This window comes from Lissotriton helveticus, chromosome 5_1 (assembly GCF_964261635.1).
Source record: "Lissotriton helveticus chromosome 5_1, aLisHel1.1, whole genome shotgun sequence".
Lineage (NCBI taxonomy): Eukaryota > Metazoa > Chordata > Amphibia > Caudata > Salamandridae > Lissotriton > Lissotriton helveticus.
In genome coordinates, this window is record NC_136065.1 from 824,304,116 (window position 1) to 824,328,252 (window position 24,137).

General features: G+C 45.7%; 1 protein-coding gene across 2 annotated transcripts in view; it reads right to left on the reverse strand.

Moving 5' to 3' along the window:
• Nucleotides 1-2,629: 2,629 nt before the first annotated feature.
• WAPL (WAPL cohesin release factor) overlaps nt 2,630-24,137 on the reverse strand; it is a 1,132,828-nt gene continuing 1,111,320 nt past the window's right edge. For both annotated transcript variants that reach the window (XM_078643290.1, XM_078643291.1), the window contains exon 19: nt 2,630-6,067. In XM_078643290.1, the coding sequence (XP_078499416.1) occupies nt 6,002-6,067 (66 nt within the window). In that variant the 3' untranslated portion in view covers nt 2,630-6,001. The remainder of the gene's footprint in view (nt 6,068-24,137) is intronic.

Genomic DNA, 24,137 nt, shown 5'->3' on the forward strand with positions numbered 1-24,137 from the left:
CATGGTCGCGCTCTAGGCACCAAAGGCACACGAGGTGCGGGTTCGTAACCAACATCTGTTTGTGACACAAATCACATGCCTTGAAGCCGGTGCGACGTGACATCACTCTGTGCACCAGGAGTCGATCGACTCAAAATAGGTATCAACAAAAGTCAAAACGTGTCTTGAGGTACCGCTCTCTCCGGATCTGCGTTGGCTGGAGCGGAAAAAGGAAGAATTGACATCAGCGTGCGAGGGTTGCTTCGATGTAGATACAGCGAAGTCATTCCGGCAATCATGACGCCTATGACCAGCTCGGAGTTGACTGACGCCACTTATAGACGCACAGAGGTATTGCTGAGAAAAGGATTTCCGATCCAGTCTGACACCTGGGGGTAATTCTAAGGTGGGGAATCCAAAACTAATTGTCTCTTTCAAATGCTCTTCTCCAAGTAGTGCAGGTGAAAAGGAGAATGACTGCTGGGTCTGACAGTCCCTGTCCTTATATCTGTACTGTATGTGGAGATGAGTTTATTGCTGGTGAGGGTTCAAAGAAGACTCCAGAAAATCCCTCACATTGTTTAAATGGGCACTAGTCTTTAACTGGGTAGTGGAGGTCCTATATCTCTCGAGAAGCCTGTTTTTGTAGCCAAGCATGTCTCCCTAGAGCTGCACTGAAGCTCATAGCCATACATGCAGATTCAGCCACACCCAGACTACCTCTAATTATTTGTATGGATGCATCCTGGCTGTACAGAACCATTTCCGCACAGTGGTCTCTAAGGTGTTTGGGTCCGTTTCATACCACCATTTATGCCATACCACCAGAGGACTTGCGTATACCTATCAAACAAGCTGTGGTATAGTGTGGCTCACTGGTTAGAGGCGGCAGACCCGTAAGCAGAAAACGGCCCGGGACCAGGGTTCGATTCCCGATGCAGCAGGGTTGTGGACCAGGGTCAACGGACTCGATAATTCTCGCCTCGGTGCCTACTCTAGTCAGAGACCACACACGGCAACTCTGGGCATCAGCTTGCCTCATCTTCACATCGGCCCCCCAGATCGCGGGGGATGCTTGGTTGCACCTTAGAGATACCCATCTGTGACCATCTCTCAGGGTGAGCCAGGACGGGTTCCCCAGCGGTCGAAGCGTGGAGATACTCCTCTGGGAGTCGATTCCTAGCGCTATATGAACCCACAATTAAATTAAATTAAATTAAATTAATGGTATGAGAATGTGGAATACGAGGCTGCCAGATAACAAGGCCTATCAAATTCCCTATTAGAAGGTGCTACTGGGAAGGAGCCAGGGTTTTGTTTCCTACACGAGGAGGTCTAGTATGACTAAGCATTCCAAGGATAGGGGACCGGATCCCAGGTGCTGATCTATGGGGCCTAGCGATTAGCTGGTTTACTCCCGGAGCAGACGTAGGCTTCCCCAAACCATATCACTAGGTGCAAGAGCTGGACTAGTACCCATACAGAGCTAATTGCCTGCCTTGTTGCTATGATCATTATCATGCTGAAGTGGGTCAGGCATCTGGAATGGGTGAGAATCAGATCCAAATAGGACGACCACTGTTTGCCAGTAACACTGGCATGAATTATTGCTGCGGCTCCCTGAATTTTTCTTTAATGATCAGATGGGACTTGCCTCTAGACTTCGGTAAGCGTCTTTTAGCTTTAGCCACAGGGTTCATAGGTGCTTGAAGGGACCACTGCAAGTCTCAATGGTTTTTCCATGGCATGCATAAAGAAGGTTGAATCCGGCGCCAGGAACTTGGGGTAGGCCTGAAGCAGCTTTAAAAAGGGTGTTAATGGCAGAGGGGCTCAGATGTGACCTGGTATCCCAGATGACAGCTCCCTGGCAGGAGTTATCACCACCAGCTCTGGCCCCAATGAATACTCCACAGGGAGCAGAAAACAACAATATAACTTTCGTTTCGATGGGAACATACCATGTGCCCTCTTCTTTCTGAGTTTCTTAAGTTCTTCATTCAATGAAGGAGAGGACACGAAGGTAACTTGGATCTTAAACAATCTGAAACAAACGCAAGCCTTGCAGAGATCGGCACTCGAAGCAGTTAACAAAAAGTTTGACTTTGCGTTCCTTCATAGCTTATGAGTGCATGACACCACACTTGTCACACAACCTAAAGTCGTGTTATGTTCTTAAGCCACATAGACAAATATTATGCGGGTCTGAAATGCACACATGTCCATTATATTTCTGACAGGGTTTAAACACCGACCCCCTCAGGGACACATTCCAGGCACTCCTCTAGAATTTGAACAATAATTTACCAAAAAAAGAATCTCAAAAGAACATAAAAAGCTAAGGAGAGAAGAGCTTGGATCCGGATTCAAGGGTGGAGTAAAATGAAAACTGACATCGGTGCCCCTACTTGGGCGCTATAGAAGCTCCAGTCAAGTGACCATGGGGCCGCTGTTGAAATGGAGCTAGTGCTCCCTACTTGTGCAGAAGGCATTCAGAAACAGGATATCCACCATTCCAATGACAAGTTGAAAAGAGAGCCTTCACATCTTCACTGCCTCTTTTACGATCGCTACAATATGAAATAAAAAAAGGGTAAGAAAAACTGTAAGCACTTATTTTATGGAACTTCATATATACCAAGACAACAAAATATATATTGAAAGTAGCAATTTTATTTCAGTTAAAATTATTTACAAAAACCCAGACATACTTCATGAAACTCGTACAAACTTGATTTTTTTCCTGCCGTTGGCTTTATCTCCAAAGATCACAGCTGCGAAATATTGTATAAAATAAAAATAGGATTGGATTCAGAAAAGTATTCTACCATTCTAATTTCCAACCGATTGTATTTACAGGGATATTTACAATGGAAAATGTTACTTTAAACATGTTATTTTTCAAACAGACTTCAGTACCCTTGATGCAAAGTCCATGGAAGGTCTAAATAAATTCATTGCAATTCACAAGGCGGTTTGCACTTATACTAAATTCCCACCCCAAACGGAAAAAAAGTAAACCTACTTTTGCCAGAGTCCGGAAACTAGGTATAAAATACGAATCCACTGAAGTAAAACCACTTCCATTCATACTTGTAACAAAGGTTTTGTCGGCCCTGCTCATTGATTACAGCCATTCTTGGTTTCATATAACACAGGAATCTACAAAAGTTAGACTTTGAAAAATCTGGTTTCTTCTTAAAGAAGGGGAAATCATTTAGATGGAGGTGATGGTGGATATAATTACTTAACAGTTACTAAACCATGTGGACAAAATTCTCTCAAAATCTTTGATCCAACTCACTGTTTCTTGTCAATGATTGCAACGTATTGGTGCAATTACATACAATCGTAACATGGGATTTCCAAGTCAAAAACGTCATAATGGACAATTGTGTGTGGTGTTTAATTTGAAATTCATTACATAAAGCCCTGATGTCACCTTAACGTTATTAGCCTACACGCATTCATAGGATACACATTTTAAACGTATCCTTGATCCACTTTAAAGCTATTACTGTGACTGACAAAAGGAGCATCGGAGATTAAAATCTACACCACACTTCTTGACATCTGTTGCCTGTCACCATCAATAGTTCTTTTTAAAACGACAATCTCTGATATTACCCAGGTTTTCTCCTCACCTCTTGTTCAGTAATGTAATATTGGCAGAAATATTTTACGAAGTTGAGCAGAATAATGTCAAATAGCCAATAGTCTGCCCTTTTAACCTTTAAAACAGCTATTTTCTCCAGTCAAAAATGTGAACAAAGAAGAGATATTGCATTAACACATTGGTAGGAAAAGGATGCTTAAGTGCTAACAACTTGTATAAGAACAGCTTGTTTGCATCTCTCTAAACTGCATACAAATTAATTATGTTTTGGTTTCATTGGCAATGATTGTTGCTATGCTAAAATTATGTTAAGTGTAACAGACAGTGACTTTCATTAAACTAATAACTGGCTTTTTCGTGGGCTCTTTTGCTTATTAGCCAAAATCAAATTAAAATTCCTCAAATCAAACATCGCTGCTCCTATATCTCATGATAACGTGCCACCACAGCGATCGTGGGAATATGTGAAACGTTTTTGGTTGACAGCAGAGAAAAGAGATGCAAAATTTAAACAAGGCTGCACTTCACACTTGTTTACTGGTTACAGAAAAATCAGGGATGATAGGACTTTGAATTGTAAACCTTGACATGTCCATCTGCACTTGTATCTCTATTAGTGATGAACTTTCCATGGTCAAGAGTCTACGTTCTTTGCCAAAATCAACTTTTCGGCATGATTACTACAGAATAAAAAATAATTGGTCAGAGGACATTTTGCAAATTTTTATGTAAGCTATTTAGTTTGAACTGAGCCATAAATATTTTACGTAGTCATTTTTTTTGTTCTACTTCAAACTACATTTTAGTAGTGCATATAGATAGCTATTTTGACAAAGGACGGGGATCACATTCTGGAATCCGGAGATGCCCTAGACCATAACTTTGTTTTACAACATGGAAAGAACTGACCAACTCGACTCTGTTCAGATGTGCTACTGGGGAACAAGAACCGGGGTTTTCGAAGGATTGGAATTGGCATAAGTAGGTAGACAGTCATTTAAAGTAAACTGTGTTGGTTTAGACAATAAATCTTTCAGTTCAAACTACAAATGAAGAGGAAGGCTGGCACATTTCTCAAGGCAAAGTTAATGAAGCAAACGGGAAAACAAAATTATATCCTTAGATGGCCAGTAACAATCAGACAAAGTAAAAAACTAAAAACAAACAACTGGTAGGCTCATTTACATTTTAGAAAAAAAAATGGATCCCACAGAAAAGATGTCTCCCTTATTGCAGATTTTAATATACATCATGGCTCTTCGAAATAGGTTTCCAAAGGATGTTTTTAACAAGAATACAAAAATGAGTAAAAGGACTGTTTAAAGCCTGCAACGTCCCTCAATCTCAGATTTACTGTCTTCATTTCAGCTGCTTTCTCTAAAACAAAACTTTGAACAAACACCAACGTAAGTGCAGAGCCACAGGCAATCTGAGCAGGGACAATGGTACGGTCCATTTTTAAAATAATATTGCCCATAATACAGCTGCAACTACAATTTGCATCGGCAGTTGCATCAAACAGTGGACTTCTATTGATTCTGGATTGCATGTATGCTACATGTTAACAGAGCATACACGTACACCTGAGGCATTCCCTTTGCTAATTTGTCCAACAATACGCTTACTTCTGATTTTAATACTTATCAGAAAAGAATAGGCTTCAAGATCCAAAAATCAATTGTGCCTTGACTATCTCAGAATAAGTTCTGCGACAATCTCCATCTCGAAACAAAATCCTGACATTTGGTTTCAGGATTCCAAGAAGTTTTAAATAAACATTATAAACAAAACTTTCAATTAAAAACATTAATTTCAAAAGCGTCTAAATAAAAATAAAAAATAAAGCACTAGACAACAATAAAATAAAATCTTTACACAATATTTTAATTTTCTAAACATCTGAGTTGTTGGTTTTGGAAGCTTTTCCAAAACAAATTCAATTCACCCCCTTTCCAAAAGAAACACAAGAGCACCCGGCGTTCTGAGTTTCAGCACTACTACGAGGTGGGCCATCTTGGAGATGCCAACTAACTTTGTTGGGTTGCCATACCATTTTCGCTAACTTCAACAGTTAGCTAAAGTTGCATATACAGCAGTAACCCATACGTAACTGGCCAAAAACTTTACCCATTAACTCAAAGAAAAAGAACCAATATACAAAAAAAAATGTGCTGTCCTGTATCGGAGTTTTGTATTTTCTTATATAACATCTTCATATCTCACTTTGGGCAACAGCTGACCATTGTAGAGCAGTAACATTTACATCGAAATGCACATCCCAAATTTGCTCTGAATAACGTGTCCACAGAAGAGACGCGCAGAGTCCTCTGAACACGACTGCAATGACAATTTCACAACTCTGCCTCGAAGGGTAGTGCCCACATCACCAAGTGATGGCTGTTGAAGATTCTAGCAGCTTTCCAAGTATTCAATGACTCTAGATATAGATTTCTGGCCAGTCGTCCCAACTGCACACTGAGGAGAAAGAAAACATTTTTTGAAGCTTACTTAAACTTTCCCATTGACATCTTCCAGGTTTATCAACAAAAGCAAACTCGTAAACTTATTAAGAATCATACTTTGATGCACATACACATCTCACACTTGCAAAAACACTCTTGAAGGTTTAAATGCATCAATAATGCAACGTTTTAATAGTGTTTCAATCAATACTTTAAACTTGTAAAAATCCATAAAGCAACAAGTGAAAAATATCATTGGAATCTTCTCACGTCAAAAGATCCAATGTAATGGAAAAAAAAGTAAGTAAAAAAATAATTGTGCTCAAATGTTTGTGTGGTGGTATACATCATGTCTCTTCACTAGTGACGTTATTTCATATAGTGGATAACGTTTTCACTACAGTTTCTTTATCTTTAAAATAATTAGGCCTGGGCGGTGAACGCCATTCTGTTTGCGAGTTTTAAGCACTCCGTAGAGCACGTGGAGTTCGAAAAAACTCCTTTCTGCTAATGTTTTTTACACCCTCACCAACATCAAGTTGGTGAGTGGGAGCGAGGAAAATCCACCTCCTAGCGAGATTTCGCAACGCGGGCTGGTCAGATTTCTCAATGCAGGTAGTCTAGGATGACCGCTCCTGTTGAAAAATCTTCCATTCACGTTAACAAAGGTGCCGCTCGGGTAGAAAATCTACTTTAGCAGAAAGAAAAGAAGCAGAACCCTCTTATGCTACGCATGGTGCCACTCGTGCTGTAAAACCTTTACATCAGGCGACTTACACACCAGGCGCTGAATATCAACGCGGACAGCATGAGCAAACATACTCCGCCAATTGCGGAACTCCGCATATCGTCATAGCTGCAAGGTTTCATGTTGCTATGTGTGACATGCTCATAACTATAATTTAATTATGAGTGACATTTCAACAAATATGAGTGACACTTTATCGCGAGCAAAATCAAGCAATGAAGACGAGTGAAACATAAATATCAGAAATTGAATGCATTTGAGCAACAGGAAATTCTAAGAAGATCTTAAAACTGCTGCAAAACTCCAGAAATGGAAGAGCACTAACCGAAACAGAGTGCATGATTGCAGTTCTCGGCGACAGAGTGCACACACTGCAGATATCATAATGCATAGATCGATAGGAGAATGCAGATAGTAATACACAAAGCGCTTAGAAACTACATGCCAGAGGCACTAAATAATAATTAAATATGCTACTAGGGATTCTGTTTTACCCATGTGATAAAATAATACGAACAACAGCTGTTATTTATTGCATGTGAAAGGTGCAAGCCACAGACAGTATACTCAATATATCCATTACCTTATGGTTTTACCTGTGCTGGCTATGTACTCGTTCTCAAGTCACTGTTTTGCTAATGTATAAAGTAAATATACCATCTGCCTTTTTACAGTACTTTGAAACATTAAACCCAAAGCAGTAAGCACTGCATTGTTTGTAAATCTACAGATTTGCTGATTCTGTGTCACTGTCACTTGAAGCTGCCGACAGCAATGCCATCTGTTATAGGGCTTAGAATCTGCCAACCTGAGGTTGTAGGCCTGGTATCCATATTATTTTTTGTTGGGGTGGTACGCGAAAGGATATTTTCCTGCAACCTTTCAGTCCTCAACATCATTTATCTGTGAGGGCCCTTGCACTGTCAGAAGTCAAGTTCGAACATTTGAGTGGAAGTATACACTGACAGGCCCCTATGCTGCATAAACACAAACTGCCGAAATCTGAGACTTATTAACCCGTTGGCTGCTTCCGCGATTTCAGCCATTGGCCGACGGCAGCACCAGCGAGTTAGCGCTGCCGTCGGCAGCATGGAAGGGGTTAAATGCCACTGCTTCAGCCGGGAAAATCATTACAAACATTTTTCAAACAAATACTATAGGGGCCCACGCGCTGTAAACAGCTGCAGGCTTACTATAGGGGCCCACGCGCTGTAAACAGCTGCAGGCCACTGCTGTAGGAGAAAGTAGTGATACACCATAAAAGAGGGTTAATAACTACTCTGCGGGCTCAAGCATTTTTAAGAGATTAGGAAATACAAAATACATACAGGCCAAAGCACTTATGAGGAACAAAAATACAGGACCAAACGCTTCCAAGAACAAACAAAAAGTAAAAGGAAAGAAAAGGATGTTTCAAGAGGGGGGCTATACAGAGGGCTGCATTTGCTAATTATTATTGATGAGGCGAGAGAGATGAGTAAGTCATTTAGGCCAAGCCTGAACAAATAATTATGGTTGCAACTGTACTGCGTCACAGTATTTTCAACAACTTAATAATTTACCAACGGACTGGACTACACTGTCTGTCAGTTGAGCGGTCCGAGCACTGCCAGAGGCTGAGTAGACACTCAGTGGCGTTCTAATTATTCAATGTACAGTGTGTTTGCTTGAAAGTCAGACCCCGGTTATGACGCTCTGACTAAATTAAGTATTTTCAACAAGGTTAACTACTGGATTACAGACCTGAGAGTGCTAGTGACAGTCTAACAGAGCGACCCACGGTCTGGGTTGGCCGCAACGAGTCACTGCTGCTCTGGCTCAGACTCCAGACTCACTCGAGCTGCATTCTTAATTAGATGCCGCAGGCACCGCAATATTGGCGGCATAACAGGTAGTGGTGCAAGCGCAGCGACTGGGGGGCTGCCAAACTTATTTGGGAAACCTAAACTGCCACCCATTAAGTCCTGCATCGGCTTACAATTGGGCAAATCATTCTTGCAATCTCCGTGACGCCATCAGGTCACGTGAATCCCGCCACGAATACAGAGCCAGGTCTGGAGCAGCAATCAGTATGTCAATGAACCACTCTGTGGCTGCCGGAGCAGCGCAGTTCCGTGCTACTTTGCTCACTACTAAATATAGCAGCGCTCCAGCGCTATAAATGCGTGACTTCACATTTTAGTGCGGGATGCGCACCATCACACGAAAATGCGCGTGATACTTGGCAGGGCTGTAGCGTGGCAGAGTTTTTTGGTCACTTTGCAGAGTTTGACTCCACCCAGGCCTAAAGGTAATACCGGGCAAAAGCAAACTCTGATCCTCAAATAATAGAAACGCTACATGAAATAAAAATCTTCCAAAAGGTGAACAATCATTTGTCATGAAACTATGTCATTTTGGACATTGATAAAAGTTCTTCAACTGACAATGTTTGGAGTGAACTTAATTTGCAGATGAGGCGTCGGCTACAAGGTGAGCCATTTATCATGAGAGAAACTATAAGTCACGAGTGGAGGGGTACAAAGAGAGGTCCCATAAGTTGACTGTGAAGGATATAAAGTTCAGATGAAAGGACTGGGGGTAATATAGGAGGGATTTCATTTTTAAACACTTTGATAAGGGTTTAACCAGGCGTTTTAAAAATCGACTGATGTTACCTTTTTTGCAAGTAGGCAGCTATTGCAGCTAGGGTTACACACGAATAAGCATGCTCTGACCTTTGAAGATTCAACAAGTAACAATAGTTTGCACTATCATGGGCTTGGAAAAAACTGCTTCGAATTTGTTGTGTAACATTTGTATGGTACGTTTTCTAGCCTGTTTAGGAACAGCAGTAGTAAATTGCCACCTTCTATGACCTCAGGTGATAAGTTGCAAGGCTGTGCACCCTGAGATTGGGATTTACTAACTAACTAACTAACTCGGATGTGTAAGCAGATCTGGGCATAGTTGTAGCTTCTTGTGAGGGTGGATGGACATTTCTAGAAGTAGAGAGAACTATGGTTGGCTGGGTGGGTAGAGACACAGATGAAAGCCCTTTCCATGGCAGTGGAGGGCAGAATGGGGTTGGCAAGGGCGTATGGAAACGCTCAATGACCTGGCCCTAGATCTACTGTCCTTGAAACTCTCCTGCTCCGAGTAGGTCTGGTCTTCGAGAGATGGCAGCCATCAAACAGCATGTCCATGAGCGAAGCCTGGACATCCCCAGAAAAATCTGTGGTTCACACCAAGGCATGGCGCCTAAGGGCCACAGATGATGAAACCGTTCTAAGGAGTCAGTCGTATCCAGCCTGCAGCAAATGGCTAACTTAACTACGTCTCCTCATTTCCACAGTAAATAAGGCGGTCTCCTCCGTAGCCATGGTAGGTGAGAGCAAGCCAGTATCTAAGGAGTCCAGTACACTGGCATCTGCCAAATCCTCACACTAGGTGTCCTTGGTGACATCTAGGGCCTGATATTCATCAGGGTCTAGTGCCCCCTCCCAGCCATCCCCAAGTCCAGCTCTTAGGAATAAGGCAAACGTTCAGCCTGGATGGAATGCCTCCAGCCAGCGCCTGACGACACCGATCAGGCTCAGTGTCGGGAATGATTATGGGACCAGCATAGCCAATGGGCATTACAATAGGGCTAGCACTGTGGAAGGTTACGTTGGCTCGTCTGGGGCTGGTCCGGATCCGTCCATAAATCCAAGAGGCCTGACAAGTGCAGCAGGCAAACTCACCGGACGAAGACCGGTAGGGCCCCCTCCCGAACCCAAGGAAAGCATTCCAGTGGGGACGAGCTGCCCAAATATGAGGCGAATGCCTCATGAAATTCATGGAGTTGGGCGGGGGTTGCTCTGGCTTCTGGAAACTTGGGTAGGCGTGAAGTCGCCCTAGGCGCAGGCTCAACCGCAGAGCCAGCCCTCCAATGCCAACGCTCCCGCGTCTCAAAACTTCGATGGACATGGCAAAGTCGAAGACTTCGGACTTCTTGTTCTTTTTTGAGTTTGTGGGACATACCAGACGCCCGTCTGATGAGGATTATGAGTGTCTCTGCGACCAATCCCAGGACCTTTCCCTCAACTGGGATAGAGACTGTTGGGGTGCTGCACGTCGAGTGGGATCAGCAAGTATTTTGAGGGTCCGCTCCCTCAAGGCTTTGGAGTCCATTGTACGACAATTGATGCAGGTGTTGGCGTCATGCTAGAGGCACCAGAGACAGATGAGATATGGATCAGTCACTGGTGCACAGGGCTTACAACAATCCTTTCTCGTTTTTTCTTCTTACTCTTTCTTATTGGTTAACTATGTACTTCTAGTTATTTATTTACTTTAAGTCGTTTATTCTACTTTAACTTTCCCTATATAACATTGGAGGATTGAGGTTATGTAATGCAGTTGATATAAATTTGCAATATATGATCACAATTGTAACTGTGGCGCATCGCTGTTAGCGATCAGAAGCAGGCAAGGTTTGTAGGGTGACTAATCAAAATGGGGTAGACCTAAAAGGCTCGATCCATCCGAAGTGCTTTGTCAACTATGCGCTGCCATCTGTTTATGCAATTTTACCGTCTAAGGAAAATGCTACTTACCAGTATGCATCTGTTCTTGGCATGTAGAGCTGCAGATTTACACACTCTGCATAGACCGCCATCTGATGTTGGGCCTGGATGTTTGCAGTTGTTTTTGTCTTGGTAAAGTCTTTGGAAGTCACAAGATAGATGACTCCTCCTGTAGACAATAGTGTGGATGGGCATCGACTCCATCTTCAGATTGTTTTTTCGCCAAGAAGGGAAATGATGGAGTTTTGTTATAACAGAAAGTTGCCCATGTATGTTGTATCTAAATAAGATGATAATGGAACAGATAAAGGTAGCCAGGGAGGTGAGTGGGCGTGTGTGAATCTGCAGCTTTACATGCTAAGAACAGATGCATACTGATAAGTAGCATTTTCCGTTCGAGGCATAGGAGTTGCAGATCATACACTATACATAGATTGTATAGCAGTACCCATTCCTTAGTGGCGACCACCAGTATCTGTTGTAGTTGTTTGAAATAGTGTTTTGAGTACAGCCTGGCCCACAGTAGCTTGTTGTTTTGTTTGCACATCTACACAATAGGGTTTTGTGAATGTGTGTGGTGTAGACCATGTAGCTGCTTTGCAGATGTCGTCTAAGGAAATGTTCCCTAAAAATGCCATTAAAGCCCCTATCTTTCTTGTAGAGTGGGCTTTAGGAGGAACCGATAAGAAACGTTTTGCTTTGTGATAGGAAATTTGTATGCACTTAACAATACTGCTATCCCACATTTTGATATGGGGTTGCCTTTATGTGGTGGTGAGAAAGATACAAAAAGTTGTTTGGTCTTACGAAAAGGCTGTGTTCTCTCAATGTTATAAAGCAATGCACTTTTAACATCTAGAGTATGAAGAGCTCTTTCTGCGACTGTTTGTGAGAAAAACACTGACAACTCCACAGACTGACTGAGGTGGAAGGGAGAAATAACTTTAGGGAGAAATTTAGGATTAGTTCAGAGAACAACCGTATGATCGTTTTTTAAGAAAGGTTCTTGAATAGTTAGTGCTTGTAGTTCACTAACTCTTCTAAGAGAAGTGATGGCCACTAGGAAAGCAACCTTCCCTGTTAAAAACTGTAGCTCACGTTTATGTAGAGGTTCAAAGGGAGGACCCATTTGTCTTGGAAGAACTGTTTAAATTCCACACAGGTGAGGGTGGTACTCTGGGAGGAATTATTCTTTTGAGGCCTTCCATAAATGCTTTGATGGCGGGCACTCTGAAAAGTGATAAGTGTTGCCCATTTTGTTAATATGCTGCTATGGCTGCGAGGTGCAACCTAATAGATGTATAGACTAAGTTACACCTTTAAAGATGTAGTAGGTAACCTATGATGTGTTGGATAGACACATCTAGGGGATTGATGGTGTTGTTATGACAATATATGACAAATCTTTTACACTTGGCTGCATAGCATGCTCTAGTGGTGGGACCTCTAGCCTCCTTAATAACATTCATACAGTCAGGGGGAAGGTTAAGGTAACCAAATTTTAAGCCCTCAGGAGCCAGATCGCAAGGTTGAGCTGAGCTGGGTCCGGGTGTCTGATCTCTCCACGGTTCTGGGTTAAGAGGCGTGGGGAGCGGTGTAGTTTTTGGTGCGGAACTACTGACAGTTTTAGTAATGTGGTGTACCATGGTTGTCTGGCCCAAGTTGGAGCAACTAGAATGAGAGTCAGTGAGTGTTGCTGTAGCTGTAACACCAGTGGAATGAGTGGGAGAGGCGGAAAAGGGTACGCAAATTTGCCTGACCAATTCTTCCATATTGCATTGTCTTTGGACAATGGGTGTGGATATCTGGCAGCAAAGCTTGGGCATTTGGCGTTTTCGTGTGTGGCGCAGAGACCTACCTCTGATTGTTACCACATTTGAAAAAATGGTTGAAGGACTTGTGGATGAAGTTCCCACTCATGAATCTGTGTTTGACGGCTTAACAGATCGGCTATGTTGTTCTGGACTCCCGGGACATGTTGGGCTAGGAGAAAAATGTTGTGAGGTATAGCCCATCTCTATATGCTTTGTGCTAGTTGAGAGAGCTGCAGAGAATGTGTCCCGCCTTGTTTTTGTATGTAGCACATGGCTGTCATGTTGTCCGTGCTGACTAGGACAGCCTTGCCAGATACTTGTTTCTGGAAAGCCTTTAGGGCTAAGAATATGGCTAGTAACTCTAGGTGGATGATGTGGAGTAACTTCTGTTGAGGAGTCCACCTGCCCTGCATGGTGTGATGTAATAGATGAGCCCCCCAGAGGGAGCGATGCGTCTGCTGTCAAGACAATCTGTGGAACTTTCTCTAGGTCACCCTTTGGAAAGGTTTTTGGTGTTCCACCACTGCAGAGAGCGATGAGTGCGACCGTCTACCAACACCAGATCTGTTATCTGACCTTGAGCCTGGTTCCATTGGCGTGCTAGGCACTCTTTGAGAGGACGCATCTGGAGTCTTGCGTGAGGCACTATGAATATACAAGAGGCATCATCCCTATCCCTATGAGCTGCATGAACACTTGAGCTGGAAGAGAGTGTTGAGGCTGAAATTTGGTTAGGAGGGTTTGCATGCTTGCTATCCTGGTTGGACTGGGATACACGAGGGGTTTTGAGGTGTTTATTGTGGCACCCAGGTATTGTTGTATGTGGGACGGTTGTAGATTAGACTTTACGTGGTTTACTGTAAACCCCAAGTTGTTGAATAGTGGCGCGGGTGTGATGTACACACTGACTGTATGAGCTGGCTTTTATAAGCCAGTCGTCCAAATATGGGAAGACGTGAATGGGTTGTCTTCTTAGATGAGCTGCACCTACCGCTAGGCACTTGGTTAATACTCTTGGTGCTGTGGTGACTTCGAAAGAGTACTTTTGAATTGGTAGTGTTGACCGTACACTACGAACCGGAGATATTTCCTGTGCGATGTGTGAATGGGAATATGGAAGTAGGCATCCTTGAGATCTAGAGTGGCAAGGAAGTCGCCTTGTGAAAGAAGAGGAAGGACCCGCTGAAGTGTGACCATATGGAAATGGTCTGAGTGTATGTACAGGTTTAGGGGTCTGAGGTCTAGGATAGGTCTCAGAGAGCCGTCCTTTTTTGGTATGAGAAAATACAGAGAGTAACGTCCTATGTTTTGTTGGTGCAGGGGAACTGGTTCTATTGCACTCTTTTGTAGGAGGGAGATGACTTCCTGCTTATGCAGTGATAAATGTTCTAACGGCATTGGGCGCTGTTTGGGTGGTATGTTTGGGGAGTAGAGGTAAGTTCCAGACAGTAACCGCATTGAACGATTTGTCTCACCCACCTGTCTGTGGTGATGCTGCTCCAGACAGGAAGGAACTGTTGTATTCTTCCCCCGACCAGAGTGGAATGGTCTGGGGGTAGCAGAGGGAAGTCATTGGGTAGGGGTGGAGGCAGATCGGGTATTGTTGGTCTTGCCTCTACCTTTGTTATTGTTGCCTCTGTAGCCTACTCTCTGGTAACCTCTGGTGACTGTAGACTGGGTGGGAGCCTTGTAAGAGGTGGAGGGGTTGTCAGAGGAGTAGCCTCTGGTGGTGCCTTTATAGAAGGAGCGATGAAAAGAACGTCTGGGAGCATGCGATTGCAAGGCTCTCATTGATTTAGCTGTGTCTGTCTTTCTTCATCTTTTCAAGTGATGAATCTACATTAGGTCCAAATAAGTGTTCCTGATCGAATGGTTGGTTTACGATGGAACTTTGTACTTCAGTTTTAAAATCTGAAATGCGCAGCCAAGCAGGTGTACGCAGGAGAACACTTGTGTTGACGGCTCTGGAGGCGGTATCTGCTGCGTCCAGAGCGCAACGAAAGTAGGTGTTAGTGATGATTTTTCCCTCCTGTATGAGGTCATTGGCCCTGTTTTTATATTTGTCTCGGAGGTGCTGCAAAAGGGTCTCTAGTTTATCGTCATGTGCCCTATCATATCAGGCTAACAGAGCTTGAGTGTTGGCGATACGCCATATGTTAGCTGCTTGTGACGCTGCTCCTTTGCCAGAGACGTCCAAGAGTTTGGACTCTTATCGGGGGTGGAGCGTCCCCTGATGTCTGAGAGTTGGCCCTTTTCCTAGCACTGGAGACTACTAGGGAATCTAAAGGTACGGGCCCTTAATGTAGGCCGGGTCCGCAGTGGCAGCTTTTTATCTTTTCTCGATCCTGAGGTTAACTCTAGCCCTCACAGGATCTTTAAAGACTTCAGGTGCATTCTTGATGACCCCTTTTAGCACAGGCAAAATAGAGGTGGACCTTTGTGAGGTTTCAATAGTGGCCATTAGGAATTTCTCTTCCACAGGGTCTGTATGCAAGTTAACCCCGCGGTATTGGGCAGCTCAGTGGAGTAGCTGATTAAAACCTGTTGTGTCCTCTGGGGTGGGGGGATTAGGCCTAGAGGGGTAGATGTCCTCCTGTGGAACATTAGGGACATCTGGCATGTTGTAATCATCCCAGGGATCAGGGGAAGAAGGTGGACTAGGATCTCCCAGTGGCTCCTCATCCGCACTCCCCACCTTCATCAGAGGTGTCATCATCATCCATTGGTGGAAGAGATGGTGTAGGAGAATGGTGTGGTGGGGGAGGTGGTGGAGGAGGTGGTGAAGGGACCCTGAGGGGACATGTGCCAATGTCACTCTTATTAGGTGGTGGAGCCGGTGCAGGCGTATCCAATGGTTTCTTCTTTGAACTTAGGGTGAGCTGACCAGTTTTAGGGTCTTTTAGATGAGTTTTCTGTCTAGGGTCTGGTGTAAAGAGCTCTTCTGATGGAGGCTGGTCTTTCGGCGCCGACTTTTTCGGTTCGATAGACTTACGCGGCACCGACTCCGGCACGGTTTTCTGTTTTTTTGGCTTGGAACCGTGATGTTTTACAGTCTCTGTGGAACCGGCTGTTTCTTCGGTTCCGAGGCTTTTTTCGACTCCAAAGGGTGTGAATCCGAACTTTTACGGTGTGGCTTTTTGCTCCGCTCAGAGTTTTTTTTTCAGAGTCGATGGGTCGGTGCCTGTAGATTTTGGTGCCGAGTGCTTGGGTGTGGAGGCAGCAATCGGCACGGAGGAAGAGGACGTTCCTTTTTCAGTGCCAGTGACTGGGTTTCGGTACAGACAGCAGACTGACTCGAGCCCAAGTCGCCTGAAGGCTTAATAGGCTTCTTTGCCGAGCCAGAGGGTGGGACACGGGAAGCAGTCTCTCGGTGTGCACCTGGGCCCGAAGGTGAAGGTGTGACCGAAGCCTTTTTCGATGGTGTATGGAGGGGGTCGGGGCGACGTCTTTACTTACGACCTGCTGCGCAGGAGTGAGATCTTCGACATCGGAGTCCTCGGAGGCACTGATGAGGAGTTCTTCGACCTGCTCCTGTTCTGGTACGTCGACAGCCTTTTGAAAAATGTCATCGGGAATGGCTGTGGAGAGAGCCATTGTTCTTCGAGTTTGACGATCCCGAATAGTCTTCTTGGAGTGAAAAGAGGCACAAGCTGCAGTCTCTGGCCTCGTGCTCCGGTGAAAGGCACAGTTTACATACCTCATGCAGATCGGTGTGGGGAAACTTCAACCCACTTTGAGGACATTTCTTGAATGGAGTCCTTTCCATGAGCCGGTTGCCAAGGCCCAAGTAGGCCCGAAGCCCCTCGTCGACGATCGGAATCGAGGACTTCGAAGTTGGAGAGATGCACAACGACTGGGGATCACGATGGAAAACAATACCATAGAAAGGGTGAAGGATAGCGCGTCAAACGTGGAATCGGTGACGGTTCCGAACTGGAGCGCGAGAAACACATCAGATCCCGATGGCGGAAAAAAACAATCTGAAGGTGGAGTCAATGCCCATGCGCACTATTGTCTATAGGAGGAGTCGCCTATTTTGTGACTTCCAAAGACTTTACCAAGACAAAAACAACTGCAAACATCCAGGCCCAACACCAGATGGTGATCTATTCATAGTGTGTGATCTGCAGCTCATATGCCTCAAACACATCTTTACCAAAGTATTATCTAAACAAATAACTTCTATCCTCTCTGTTAGGCAACGTGAGCCCTGATATAAGGTATTTCTATGTTTTACTGTATTTTCTGTATTGTTTTTGCAAAAATCAATAAAAAGAATGAACTAAAAAAAAAGAATGAACTAAAAAAAACAATGCTTTCTCGCGGACATGCCTACCACACCAGGGGACGTTTCAAAAATATTCGACAAAAGAGTTTAAGAAAGGCCAGTCCCCTACTGGCCGCAGGGGTATTGTTCACAAAAAATTAGTGGATCTAGTGTGACGCCTGGGGAATATTATAAGTGAAGGAATTTGAGGCTATAAGTCTCAATCAGATAGATTTTCATCACCACATTTGTGGTTCATCACAGTTGTGTGCTCTAGGTCTGAAATCTGTGTGGTAGCGGAAGCGCCCCCGTGACTTGGAAGTTGTGGAAGAGGTCTAGGTGGGCTCAATCGAGGTTGCACCTGATTTGCTTCAGTGTCTGAAATGACTATGGGCTCTCCTTGCGGAGTTGTCATTGTTGGAGTTGATAAGGGATCCAGCGAGGTGTTCGGCAAATATAAGGTGTCTAAGTAGGTGTTGATCCCAGAGAAGTGGTGTCTTCCAGTTTCCACTTTTCAGTAGGAACTGTTCGTTTGTTGGACAACAAATGTTGGCATAGTGCCAGACTGATTCCACACACCCCCTAAGGATACGTTGGCCTATAGACGTGCTAGTTCACAGTGCCATCATAAGTACCCCTAAACCTGGCAAGGTAAAGAATGGTTCGGGGAAACCTCAGAACATGACAACCCTGACTCCCCCAGTTATCGTGGTAACAAATCTAGAACCTTTACGCTCAGTCAGTCATGCTCACTCCGAGAGATACACAGGAAATACACAAAAGGGCCTTTTCAATACTTATTGAACCATTATGATTCTTGTATGAAATATATGCACTGCAATGATTAATAGAAAGCAGAAAAGTAATTTGCAATATAGGACAGTACTAAGGATTAACGATTCCACCATTTTGCTAAAACAGTGTATATATGATGGCATACAAGTACTGGGTATAGTGTACTCCTACTCTGTGCTCCCTAACTAGGTTGCCTAGTGCCGGTGCTCTGCCAAGAATCCCCTACTGTATGATCTAAGTCCCCATTACCAGAAGGCAAGGTATGTAGGTCCCCTGTCATGGCCACAAGACATCCCTCCTTGCAGAAGGTAAACAGTAATCAACTGGGCTGAGACTGACAGCGACAACCTCACAATGACAGCAAAGTGCCTCTCTAATTGGAGCACAGAAATAAGAGTGTATTTATAATAACAGTATCTATGCTTCCTTGTTGAGGATTAGCCCTATCGCCTCATGGATGGATAATAAAACATATGCACAATGTGTGTTCAGGACTTGTAATAATTGTTCAAGGTGCGGTGATAATGTACTTACGAAGTGGAATTGTAACAATGTGATTTTAGAGAAACATCCTGCACTGTCACACAATAGGTTTGTCAAAAGTCAATGTAGAAAAGGCGGCAACTTAAGAAGCATATACATGTTATATAATTTTTAGAACGCGCGCAGCTACTCCGAGGAGTGTCCCAGCGCGACACCAAGAGGAGTCACCAAATTAACACTCGGCGAAGAGGTAGGTTTTTAGATGTTTCTTGAAGGCCAGAGGGACTTGGGTATCGCGAAGTGCAAAAGGAAGGGCATTTCAAGCCTGGGCAGCTTTCACAGCAAGGGATCCGCTGCCCAGCCTATGGCGAATGAAGCGGAGCACTTTAGCTAAAAGAAGTGCTGATGAGCGTAATTGTCTTAGCGCGACATAGAAGGAAAAGCGCTTCCGTAAATAGGCGGGCCATGACCAAAATGGCAGTGTTTCTTCCAGGGCCTAATTTAGCAGCATGACAGTGGCAGAACCAGAGTAGGGTCAACAGGCACAGTATGCATGAGGACTGATCTGCCAGCGGTAACCCGACTGGCGGTCTGCAGAGGGCTATGGAAGAGTACCGAAAATCTGCAAGATAGCCTCTTTGAAAGCTTACATCTGCTGCAGCATCATCAACGGCCCCCCAGGAACTCAGGCAGGATTGGGAATAGTGAGGAAGTCGGTTCTGAGTGGGATGACAACCTCAGGACTGAACATGTCCTCATCCTCTACTTCAAATGGGATCCAGCCCCTCTGAGCCTTCCTGCAGGGCTCGGCGACAGTTGCCCTTGCAGTCGCTGAGGCCTTCTGATTCTTCCGAGTGTATTTGTCACCAGACTTCCAGCCATGAGAGGAGCTCAGACAACAGACAAACCTCGTGAGGGTCTGGCACTGCCATCTGTTTGTGAAAATACTTGCATGGTTTAAAAACGTTTTTTAGGGGTAGACATATGTCCTGCATATTGAAAGTTTTTTTAGACAAGTTTGCTATCAGGTGGTAGAAATCGAGGGAGTGAGCTCTGGATCCACACCGGAAGACATGGAAAGAAACAAACAGACGGTGTGCAGAGGTTTGGGGGGGGGGGGTGTTATACTGTGGGCCCAAACTTAATATCCAAGGAGGTATGGACCTGAAGCAGACCATTTATGCTACTCCCTAATCAGCAATTCTCAAGGAACCAAAACCTAAAACTACGAATTAAAGCCCAAGACAATTTATAGTTGACTTTGAATTCTATGTCAGGACCGGAGGCGAGGATTATGCTATTCTTTCCCCACTTAATTGAATAGCAGCCATTCAAAGCAATTGGTAAAAAAAAACAAAAAAACTACCATTTCCATGAAACATAGGGGATGTCATGAGTCTTTCTACCGCCACTGCCTCCATCAATTGTCTCGGTTCCTATTGTTCTGTGTTTTATGAACTGTTTTCTAATGTATATAATTTTGAGAAATATACAAAAAATCTCTCTCTCTCTCTCTCTCTTTGAAAGATTCCTATAAAATCAGCAGAACTACGAATTCTGATTTACTCCCCTGTTATCAGGAGTGACCTCAGTGCTGCTTCTTTGAGCCCAGTACTGATCCTGAAAAGTAATTCTAACCGTACTTACCAGTAGCTTGTACTTCCTTCCATAGGAATCCATTGTGTGGTTTTCACCAGAAAAGTTTCCAAGTGTCTATTTTCCCAACCTAAAAATATTCCTTAAAAATTGACTCTATGACTTAAACGCATTTTCGACTGTTTTCAGGAGATGCACCCGTGCTGGAACCAGGATCTACCACTGAGTAAGAAAAAATAACGTTAACACTACTTACCTGATAAGTTAATTTCCTCCCATAGGAAAACATTGGTGATTCTATGTGAAATATTTCTAATTGTCATCTATTAAAATACAATAACATTCCTTAAAAATCACTACTGTAACCAAAACGCTTTTACTCAACTGTTTACAGGTGATCAGAACTGAATTTAGGATCCAGTCCTGTGGTTAGAAAAGTAATCCATAAAGTAATTAATTACATTTACCTAGAAATTCACATTGACCTCAATGTTGCATTGTGTTTGAAAATGAGTTGCCCATTGCAACAACTGTAACTACTGTACTTAAAGCACAAATTACTTACCTTCGGTAACGATATATCTGTAAGAAACAGTAGTTAGTGTTAGATTTCTTACCTTCGAATATCCCCAGGCGTCAGACTGGATCCTGGAAAGTTTTGTGTAGCAGTACCCCTGCGCGTCGGTAGGCGTCGTCTGCGGCTCCGCGTCCGTCGTTGGCGTCGTGATCACCGGGATGACGTCGGAGTACTTCGATGCCGCCCTCGCACGCGGACGTCAGTTCTTGTACATAGCTTTCCGTGCCAGGAACGCAGAGCCATGCCAGAGACCGACACTGGTGCCATAAAACTAGGGCCCTCAAAGGGAGATACCTTAACCCTAGATGTTGGTTCGCAGAAAGGGGAGGATGGGTGGGGCGGTAAGGAATCTAACACTAACTACTGTTTCTTACAAATATATCGCTACCGAAGGTAAGTAACTTGTGCATCTGAAAGAAACAGGTTAGTGTTAGATTCCTTACCTTAGAATAGATACCCCAGCAATACCAACCCCGGTGGTGGGTCTGCGAACCAAGATCACACCAGAAAGTCCTGGAGAACAGAACGGCCGAAAAAGCCATCTCTCCGGACTTGGCTGTCCATGCAGTAGTGCCTAGCAAACGTGTGCAGCGAGGCCCACATAGCTGCCTGAAAGATGTCCTGCAAGGGGACTCCCAGACCCAGGGCAGTAGTAGCCGCCGTGGCCCGAGTGGAATGGGCGAGCAGCCCAACTGGAGGCTCCTTCTTAGCTAAGGAGTAGCAAACCTTGAAGCACAAGACGACCCACCGAGAGATGGTCCATTTGTGCACTGCCCGTCCCTTCTTAGCTCCCACGGAACCAACAAAGAGCTGGTCGTCCACCCGGAACTGGCGTGTGCGATCTAGATAGAAGTAGTATAGGCGGACAGGTGTACAACAGACCGCAGCTCCACTCGCGATGAAAAGCGTCTCCGAGCGAGTGCCGCCTTGGAAATTCCAACACGCAGAACTGATCACATTGCGCGTTCTCTTCTGTGGCGAATAGATCTAATCAAGGCTCTACCCACTGCTGAAAGAGGCCTTGCGCCACGTCTGAGTTCAGACGCCATTAGTGATCCATCATGCACCGGCCATTCGTCCGTCCTGGCGTTCAGGGAACCTGCCAGGTGTTGAACCACCAGGGAGATGCCCTTGTGTTCCAGCCATGTCCAGAGGCGCAGAGCCTCCTGACAAAGGGTCCATGACCCCACCCCGCCCTGTTTGTTGCAGTACCACATGGCGGTGGTGTTGTCCGTGAACACCTGCACTACACTTCCACGGACAGCAGGAAGGAATGCCTTCAATGGGAGCTCCAGAAGGTTGATATTGAGCCGGGACTCCGCAGGAGACCAGAGGCCTCTGATCTCCCTCTCTCCCATGTGGCCCCCCCAACCCAGGAGGGACGCATCGGTCACCACTACGTGCTCCGGTTGGGGAAGGGAGAGAGATCTGTCGCTGACCCAATCGCGGTTCGTGAGCCACCACTGTAACTGTCTCGCTGTGCCCTCCGAGATCAGGACGTGGTCGAACAGGTTGCCCTGATGCTGGGCCCACTGAAACTTCAGGTCCCACTGCAGAGCCCGCATCCGCCATCTGGCATGATGCACCAGTAGGATGCATGAGGCCATCAGCCCCAGGAGCCGCAGCGTCAACCTGACCGAGACCCGGGATAAAGGCTGAAAGATCAGAATCAGAGCCTGAATATCCCGAACCCGCTGCTCGGGAGGACAAACCCGAAACTGCGCCGAGTCCAGAACCGCTCCGATGAAGAGGAGCTTCTGAGAGGGGCACAGGTGCGACGTCGGCACATTGATGGAGAATCCCAGCTGGTGCAGGTCGGTCGTAGTCTGGAGGTGGGAGACGACTGTTTGGGGCGAGCGCGCCTTCAACAAACAATCATCAAGATAGGGGAAGACTGAAACCCCTAATCTGCCCAGATGAGCTGCAACCACCACCATCACTTTCGTGAACACCAGAGGGGTGCTGGTAAGGCCAAAGGAGAGCACGGTAAACTGAAAGTGCTTGTGGCCTACCGTGAATCGCAGGTAGTGCCGGTGGGCCGGCAGGACGGGGATGTGGAAATATGCGTCCTGCAAGTCCAACGCTACCATCCAGTCTTCTGGGCCCAGGGCAGCTAGGACTTGAGCCAAAGTCAGCATCTTGAACTTCTCCTTCCGGAGGAAGCCGTTGACGCTCCATAGGTCCAAGATAGAGCGTAGGCCTCCTTTGCCCTTCTTGGGTACCAGAAAGTAGTGGGAATAGCAACCACATCCTACTTCTGGCCCAGGAACGCGCTGGATGGCCCCCTTGGCCAAGAGGGCCGTAACTTCGTCCTGCAGAAGTTTCAAGTGATCCCCTGACATGCGGTGGTACTGCGGTGGCATGGCTGGAGGGGTCGCCTTTCAAGGGGAGGGAGTAACCCCTTCGGACGATATGCAGCACCCACCTGTCCGACGTGATGGTACGCCAGTGGGGGAGGTGATGGCGGACCCTGCCCCCCCACTTGCGAGGAATGGTCCTGAAATGCCGGACTAGGAAGGCTTAGAGGCAGATGCTGCAGTGGCGGGTGTGGACTGACCCTGCCGGTGTCCCCCGTTACCGCCACGGCGGTAGCCACGTCTGCGTTAGCCACGTCTGCGTTGAGCCCGAGTCTGCGGCCTGTGGCTGGCTGGACGTGTGGGGGCGCTTTTTCCTTGGCCACGAAAGGAGCGACAGGAGGAAGTTTGCTGGCGTTGGCCTAGGCCCAATGATTTGGCCGTAGCCCTTGAGTCCTTGAAACGCTCCAGCACACTGTCCGCTTTGTCACCAAAAAGGCGACAGCCATCAAAGGGCATGTCCATGAGTGTTGCCTGGACATCCCCAGAAACGTTGGCGGACCTCAGTCGGGCGGGGAACCACCACCGTCGTTACAATCGCTCTACCCAGCGAGTCCGTGGTATCGAGTCCACACCGAATGGAGTAGCGTGCTGCGTCCTGCCCTTCTGCTAGGGCTTGGGTAAGCGTTGCCCGGGCCTCCTCCGGGCACTACGGCAGCACATCCGCAACCGTATCCCACAGAGTGGGTGTAACCGCCCAAAAGGCAGGCGGTGTTGACAGACCGCAGCCCCAAACTTAGGGAGAAGAACAGTTTCTTGTCAAACTGATCGTACCTTTTGGATTTCCGATCAAGGGGAGCGGTCGGGAATGCGGTCTGGGAGGTAGAGGCCTGGATCACCGGGGGTGGGGTGAACGGACAGGAAGCTGGGGTTGCCCATAGCCAGGCGGTGGCGTCGGGCCA